This window comes from Orycteropus afer, unplaced genomic scaffold (genome assembly GCF_000298275.1).
Source record: "Orycteropus afer afer isolate SDZICR_OR568_19922 unplaced genomic scaffold, OryAfe1.0 scaffold00017, whole genome shotgun sequence".
NCBI lineage: Eukaryota > Metazoa > Chordata > Mammalia > Tubulidentata > Orycteropodidae > Orycteropus > Orycteropus afer.
In genome coordinates this window covers 6,508,379-6,516,215 of record NW_006921604.1, presented here as the reverse complement: position 1 = coordinate 6,516,215, position 7,837 = coordinate 6,508,379, and the positions used below count along the sequence as shown (strand labels likewise).

Below are 7,837 nucleotides of genomic sequence, written 5' to 3'. Positions count from 1 at the left end.
ATGTTGCATGTGCCCTGGTAAGGGCTTGGCCATACTCAGTGGGGACTTTGGGCAAGTAAGACATCTCCTGCCCTCAGCTGCAACCTCATCTGTGAGATAAGGAGGTCACACTAAATGACCCCTCCCATAGCCTGAAGTCTCCAGCAACCCCTCAGCCAAGGCCCCCAGGAGGCAGGGCGACGTCCACTGGAGTGGATCAAAAGCTGCCCACTGACCAATCCATGGCCTGCCGAGTGCCCAGTTCACCTGCCACCCTAGTGCCTGCCTGACAACAGTGACACTGTCTTGCCAGTAATAGGTGCTTGGCAAGCAGCAATGGCCCCTGACTTCTGAGAACAGGAACCTGTGGAGGGGAAGGGAAGGATGCCTCTGAAAGGGGCTCCTTCCCTCCTACTGTAAGACAGGCAGCTTTGGCCGGTCTGTGTCCCCACTACTCCCCCATCCAGAGCCTCTAAGAAGGCGGGCATTAGGCTGCTGGATTTCTCAAAATGAGCTTGCTACAGCAACCCCCTTCTCGTGAGACCCTCAGGGAGACTGTTCACAATTCTGATGCCTGGGCCCAATCCAAGACTCTGGTACCTTCATTTCCTTTTTTCTCCAGCAGGCCCCAGCTGTCTTAGTCCTGTGTACCTTCTGGGCTACCTGTGCATGACGGGGCTCATTCTCAGTGTGGGAGGCAGAGATGGTGGTGGCCACCTCCGGCTCATTGGGAGGACTTTTTCAAGGCTGTGTCCACTACCAGAGCAGACCAAACCAGGCTTCCTGCTCGTTCCCTCCAGACCAGAAGTGCCAGTAACAGTAGAGTACAATCTGATACCTGGGATCTTGTGGCTTAGCTCAGAGGACTGGAGCCACATCCACGTTCACAGCCCTGCTCTGCCACTTACCTGCTGGAGGAATTGGGGCAAGTTACTGAACCTCTCTGAGCCTCAGAGTCCCCATCCATACAATGAGGAAGGTGATGGCTAGTGATTGTGAGGCTCCACTGAGGAGATGGATTCATGGGACCAAATGAATTTCAAAGCCTGCTAAATCAGGAACAGAGGCAGAGTTCTTACTTTGGACTGTGCCATTCGGTGGAGTGGTGGCATTCAAGTCCATCTCCTTGGCTTGGCTGCTACCACTGCCCCACTGGCAGCCCCCTATGAGCATAGCCTGCCACGCCCACCCTTGGAAAGCATGCCTCAGAGCTGGTTGGAATTCACATTGGTGTTTTTTTTTATTGGATTCTAGGTAGGCAACCTGGATGCCCTGAGCTGCCATCCAGCTCCTCAGACCCTCACCCTACTCCTGGTCTCTGCTCTGGGTGCTCCAGCTGGAAACCACCCACCTTGCACCACCTCCTTCCAAGACCCGCAGCAACTGGGTCTGGTCGTTGGGCAGGGGCTGGTTCCTGGAGAGGCAAACCCAGTTTCTCCACTGCCTTCCTCTTTGCTTGTGCCAGGGGCACGTTCCAGCATGGGGCTCAGCCCAGCTGCCCTGGGGACAGGGCTTCAGCCCAGAGTCCCCTGGAAGCGATTACCACCTCTTGGGCAGTGTCAGATCCTCCACAGCACAGCCTGCCGTGGCTCCAACCTACAGCTTGGTGTTGAGGTGGAAAAAGTGGGGCGCTGCATAGGTTGTGGCAGGTGGCATGTGCCATGCAGATGAGGCTGGGCAGAGTCTGTGGCGGAGGGCACTGTCGAAGGATGCAGCGGGGAAGTGCATCAGGCCAGCAGCCATGGGTGAGGGAGCTGTAGTGGCCAGGAAGTGGGCCGGGAAGGCTGGGATGACCAGAGGGCTGAAGGGAAGAGTGCCCTGGCCTTTTAAGGGATCTGAGGTGTTAAAGTTCAGTGGATAGCGCAGCATGGTGCCCCTGTAGGCCTCCTGGGGGGCAGGCCTCAAGGCTGGGTCCAGCAGGCAGGAGACAGCCAAGCCTGGCCCTGTGGGTTTGGCCCCACACTCCTTTGCATCCACCTCCTTGAGAAAGGGAGACACTGCCCGCAGTTTTTTGCCACCATGGGCAAAGCCTTCTTCTTCCAGGCTGCGCTTGCTGCCGAGGCCTGGGCTGCTGGGGAAGGCAGGTGGGGGCACTGGGCTCTTGGCAGGGACCTTGGCCATGGGCGACACCCAACAGGCTTTGGGCTTGGGGTAGGGGCTGCCCTTTCTGAAGCCACCTTTGTGGAATGCAGAGGGACGGTTGACATCGCCACCCCACACCAGCTGGGGCTCTTTGGCTGGCAGCCCAGCCTCTTTGCCAGATGGCCCCAGCAGCATCCCATCTTTAAGGCTGGGCAAGAAGTCCCGGGGGTGCTGGCTGATAGGCTTCAACACCTCAGTAGGGTAGGCATGGAAATAGCCCGTGAAGATGGGGCCTCCCTGAGCCTCTTCCCTGAGGCTTCCCCCAGGGGCCTGCAATCCCTCCTGAGGAGTCAGTCTGTGCCTGGAGTTCTCAGTCGGCCCTCCTGGGCTCCGAGGACTCTCTGGGGGGCAAGCAGCTGGGGACCCGTGGGGCTCCCTGTCAGGGCCACCCGCCCCATGGCGACAGCCCTCCTCCTGGCACTGCAAGGCCTCTGCCTTGCTCACCTGGGCCAGGAGCTTCTTCTTGGCCAGTGGTGACATGATACCATGTGTCCCTTTGCAGTAGAAGCTGGACAGAAGTCGCTTGTAAGCCTCAGGGCAACAGCTGGCCCCAACGATAGGCAGAGTGGGCGCAGGGGCTGGGCCTGGCTGTTCAGCACTGTCCCTGGGGGGCTCCTGGCTGGGGAGCTGAGCTAGGTCGGCAGTATCTGTCTTGGTCTTTCCAGGCATCATCTAGAACAAGAAAGGACCATGCCTTAGGCTGGGGGTGAACCAGGCATCCTGTGGGGACACCTAGAGGGGTATCAGGGGCCACTGCTAGCCCTTATAGTGCCTTTGTGCAGAACTTTTCTGTTAAGACATGGGGCCTAGGGAGAGGGATGCAGGCTGTATTTAACACCCCACACATCCCCTCACTTGAGGGCCCTTCAGCAGTGAACAACTTTTGCACAAACACGGGAAGAGGCCCTGGAGTGCCCTGCAGGTGCTGGCCTCTGGGTGCGTTCTGGGGTTCCAGCAGAGAACTCTGCTGGTACAGCAAAGGCAGGCAGGGGACAGGGTGGCCCAGGGTAAGTCCCCAGCCCAGCTGGGCTCAGTGCTCACCTGGTCTACCTGCCTCTCCTCTTTGGCCTTCTTCAGCTTCTCTGTGGCCCCGTCATCTACCCGTGGCTCCTTGGGCATCTTGTACTGCTTCCTGGGCTTGGAGGGGGGCAGTGGCTTGTCATCCTCTCCCTTCAGGTGCCGTACGTATGGGAGAACCAGCCTGGGGAGGAGCCAGACATGACTACCACAGGGCCAGGGCCTGTGGGCACCCACCTACACCTCCTGCTGCTGCCTGGCCTCCCTCCCCACCACCAGAAAACCTATCAGAACTCTCCCTCTCTGACTCAAAAGCCATCCACTCCTCTGACGAGTATACACAGCAAACCTACAGCCTGGGCTCATGCTCTTCCTCACCTTGTCCAGGAATCCCACGGCCTGGCTGGAGCTCCGGGCCATAACCGGGACAGAGTGAATGAACACAACACCCCACCTCTGCTGAAAGGGCTCTGTGGTCGCAAACATCCTGCCTCCCTGCCCGTGTCCACATAGGTATATTCTACTCCCACTTCCACTGCAAGCTCTGCCAGGCCCCTGAGAGGTGACTGCCCAGATGTCCATAAACCCAGGGAAGGCCCCTCCACCCTGGCCCCCAGCCCTACCTCTCATAGTGGCGGCGTGTGCACGTGGCTGCACTGGTGCTGCCCGGGCTGCCCCCCAACTCGTCATACACATTCTTCCAGAGGCGTCGGCCAGTCACCTGCAATGGCATTACATAAGAGGCATGGCCAGTGGCACCCCCTGGTGGCTGGGGCTCCCCACTCTAGGTCCGCACACTCGGGCCACCTTGGGTGAAGAGGTGCGGGTGGGGCAGGGAGTGAGTGTACTTCCTCAGCTGCTTCTCTGGCAGTAGGGGATGGCGGGCTCACTGGGCACCTGGCCAGTTCACCCCAGGCCAGGGCTGCTTGACTGCTAGCCCAAGCACCTTTTTGAGCTCAGGGAGGGCAGAACAGATGTGGGAATAGAGAAAAACCTGCTTTGAGCAGCAAACTACTAGCAAGCAGGAGAGCTCAGGGAGGGGTGGGAGTGGGGATCTGAGATTTTAGTGACCAGAGCCTGGCTCTTCCCAAATTTGTCTGCCCAACCTCTGTTGGTCTCATCCCCTCCAGCAGCTCCCCTGGAGCACTGTGGGCATGTGCCTGGGACATGCAGCATGGGGAGGACTCGGAGATACCTTCCTTACCAGCTCATAGGCCCCCAGTTTCTCCACGGCCTTATAGATCTTCCACAGGTTAACTGAAGAGAACAGAGGACAGGGCAGGCTATCAGTCTCTGTGGGTAGAGGCGGCAGCAAGCAGTCTGTGCCCATCAGCCATTAGGCCTGAACCAAGACCAGCACACATCCGGACAGGGCAACTGCTGTGGATGGCAGGCTGTGCCCTGTGCAATGGTGGCCAAGGGCCAGGGAGGGTGGAAGTTCAGCTCTGCCGCTTTGCCAACCCTGTGCCTAGGCTGGCAGCATCCTGAATTGCTGCAGTAGAGGTGCCTGCCCAACTCTGGGGCAGGATCTGCCCAGATGCCCTGCCTGGGGAGGGGGTTCCCTGCTGGGCCCACCCTCCCTGCTGCCCGCCCCAGGGACGCACTCTGCTTGAAGCCAAGATGGGGCACCCTCTCGATGGGCGTGTGTCGCTCCTTCATGAACTTGTAGAGGCTGACCAGGAAGGCCTGCTCCTCCTCCCGTTCCTGCTCTTCCTCCCGCTCCCCGCCTGCCTCGGGGGAGTCCTGGGGAAAGAACAGCAGGCATTGGGATGGGCCCCCAGTCGGGGAGTGGCTGTGTACCTATCAGTTGCTAGGGAAGAATGAGGTGCCTGGCCCCCAACCCCAGGCTCCCACAGGAAGGAGCAGGCCCCCACCCCCCAGCCTATTGTTCTGGGGTGCAGTGACTGCTCCTGGGGCCAGAAAGGCATAGCTGTCAGCTTTCAGTGCCTAGGAGCCCAGATCTGAGCTAAGGACCCACACAAAGATGCCATAACCTAGAGAAGCTGGTTACGGAGATAGCTGGAGAAGCCATCCCTACACCCTTTCCAGGACTCTCTGCAGACACACATCACAGCTTTATCTTGCTCTTGATCTGTCTGCATCTGCATCTTAGCTTCTCTACCAGACTGTGAGTTCCTGGAGGGCAGCCTTGGGCCTCACTCATGTTTCCCCCATGCCTCCCAGAGGCCCTCATAGTAAAAGCTGAAGGAAGGAAGGTGCTTCTTGTTCTCTGTCCCAGTGGGGCCAGAGCCCAGGGTGCCTCTTCTGTGGGGCCTGCCTCTCTGACTCGCCCAACTGCCTTACTAAATTCAGGGAGGTGAAACTCCGCTCTGGGTCTTTCAGATGCACAGGGCTTTTGGTTTCTGCTCCCAGAGCAGCAATTTCTGTAGGATGCTATTCATTTAGCTGGTCACTCAGGGCAGACAAGTACGGATGGGCTGGGGCTGGAGGCCAGGGCCAGGATCCTGGCCTGAGGAAGTGTCCTGTTCTGAGAACAGATAGCACCCGGGTCCTTTCTGGGAAGACCCCAAGCCCCAGAAGGTAATCAACCCACACCTGGACCTAGAACACTGCAGAGCACCATATATCCCCAAAATATTTCATTCAAGTGCCATTTCAGTGTTTTTAACTTACTGAAACAACTCTGATAATGACTCACATGTTACATAGCAGTTTTAATGTATTGGAGAGCAGCATCACTCTGTAACTTGAGTTACCAAGGTAAGCTGGCTTAGTACAGTCCTCAGAGCGAAGGCTCTCTCACTACTGCTCTTCAAGGGAATTTGCCCTCCTCTCTCTTCTATGAATTCAAGGTAAGCTGTTAAAAACCATTATCTTGTGCAACTCCTTTTCTGAGTCAGGATTTGGACTCCACATTGTGGCTAACGTGTCCCGGATGTGGGGGCTGAAGGAGCTCCCAAACACCATCCACAGCTCCCTTTCCAATTTACATGCTCGGCAGGACAGCCTCCTTGATCTCACTGAGTGACTATGTATGTCAGTGTTACAAATCTGAATGGATGGATGTAAATGTAGTTTCACGTCACACCCATCACTATGGAGTCACTTCCAATGCTTATCAACCCTATAGGACAGAGAAGAACTGCCTCATAGGGTTTCCAAGGCTGTAGTTTCTATGGAAGCAGACTGCCTCATCTTTCTCCCATGGAGTGGCCAGTGGATTTGTACTGCCAATCTTTCAGGTAGCAGCTGAGCCTTAACCACTGTGCCACCAGGGTTCCTTTTTCACATCACATTGTTGTTGTTGTTGTTGTTATGTGCCATCAAGTCAGACCCGACTCATAGCGACCCCTCTTGGGTTTCCAAGGCAGTATCACTACGGAAGTAGATTGCCCCATCTTCCTTCTGAGGAGTGGCTGGTGGGCTTGAATCACCAGCCTTCTGGTTAGCAGTCAAGTGCCTTAGGCACTATGCTACCAGAGCTCCCTTTCACATCATAGACCCATGCTTTTCTGTTTTACAGAGGAAAGTTCCACATAAATCTTCATTTGAAAAAACTAGTTTGAGACCCACTGCCATAGGTGATGTGCCAGTCGTCCCACTGTCAGACTCCCAGCCCCCAGCCCTCCTGATGCAGGCTCCTGCGCAGACGGCCCCTCTCCTGGCTCTTCAGAAATGGCAGGGATCACATGTGGGCACTTCAAGCTCCTTCCCTAGAGCTTGGGGAGTCTCCCCAGTTCACCTGGAAGGCTGAGGGGAGGGCATGAAGGAGGGTCTTGAGGGGAGTCGCCCAACTCACCTCCAGCTGGATGGGGCTCTGGCTCCTACTCTGCTCACCATCGGGTTTAGGGGACACAGACAGGTCCTGGGGGTCATCCCCCTCTGATGGTTTCCTTTTCTCTTTGACAGGGGGTGCTGCAAGGAGAGGAACAGGAGGGAGGGAGGAGGGAGAGATCACACATGAGATGCAGGGAGGGAGGCATAGGTGCTGAGAAGTCTCCAGGGAGAGGTAGGGGGCCTCCCACCCCCTATCTGAAACAGCCTGATAGAAGACAATGAGTCCTGTCCTCTCCTTCCTTCTATAGCAGAATCTCTGCCCTCTGTCCCCAGCTGCACCCATGCTGCACCTAGGTTAGCCTCCTAAGCACACACACAGGGCCGCCCGGGATAGGACAACCCTGCTCGCTCTCCCCTATGCCTCCACTCCAACCTGGAACCTTGTTCCTACATGCTCCACACCTACCTCTTGTCTTTCCTCTGTGCCAGCCTTCTCCCCATATCTTTGCCAGAACCCTAAACCACCTTGGGTCAAGTCAGAGGAGGCTGGGGTTAGGGCTGTGGTTCCCAGGGAAATTGGGTCTCCAAAACCTGCTCCAAGTTCAGTCAAAAAGTTCTTTTTGCAGCAACTCAGTCTAACTGGGGAAGCTGCCGAGGAGGCACCAGGGTGTTTGGGCAGTAGTTCTCCAGCAATAACCGGGAAGTGCCCATTTGTGAAGCATCAACCTCTTCCTGAGAGTTGCAGAATTCTAACTACTGCTGGAGTCACTGGGTGATGGAAATGGCTAATGCACTCAACTGCTAACCAAAAGGTTGGCGGTTCAAATCCACCCTGGTGATCTCCTTCCAAACAGTCAGCTGCTGAAAACACTATGGAGCATAGTTCTACTCCAAAACACACGAGGTTACCATGAATCAGAGTCAACTTGATAGCAACTGATTTGTTTCATTTAACTACCCC

General features: G+C 56.5%; 1 protein-coding gene across 1 annotated transcript; it reads right to left on the bottom strand.

Moving 5' to 3' along the window:
* Nucleotides 1–1,575: 1,575 nt before the first annotated feature.
* Nucleotides 1,576–7,009, bottom strand: ARID5A (AT-rich interaction domain 5A). Its single transcript, XM_007959524.2, has 6 exons — nucleotides 6,899–7,009; nucleotides 4,743–4,881; nucleotides 4,343–4,395; nucleotides 3,762–3,859; nucleotides 3,163–3,322; nucleotides 1,576–2,793 (listed from the first exon to the last, which is right to left on the bottom strand). Exons 2-6 carry the CDS (start codon nucleotides 4,795–4,797, stop codon nucleotides 1,576–1,578), a joined length of 1,584 nt encoding a protein of 527 aa, XP_007957715.2. The 5' UTR covers nucleotides 4,798–4,881; nucleotides 6,899–7,009.
* Nucleotides 7,010–7,837: the final 828 nt, after the last annotated feature.

Coding starts and splice junctions, on each gene's coding strand:
- ARID5A (XM_007959524.2), bottom strand. CDS start 4,797: ATGAAGGAGCGACACACGCCCATCGAGAGGGTGCCCCATCTTGGCTTC. Junction 3,323..3,761: donor ACACGCCGCCACTATGAGAG/GTAGGGCTGGGG, acceptor GCTCCTCCCCAG/GCTGGTTCTCCCATACGTAC. Junction 2,794..3,162: donor AGGAGAGGCAGGTAGACCAG/GTGAGCACTGAG, acceptor TTCTTGTTCTAG/ATGATGCCTGGAAAGACCAA.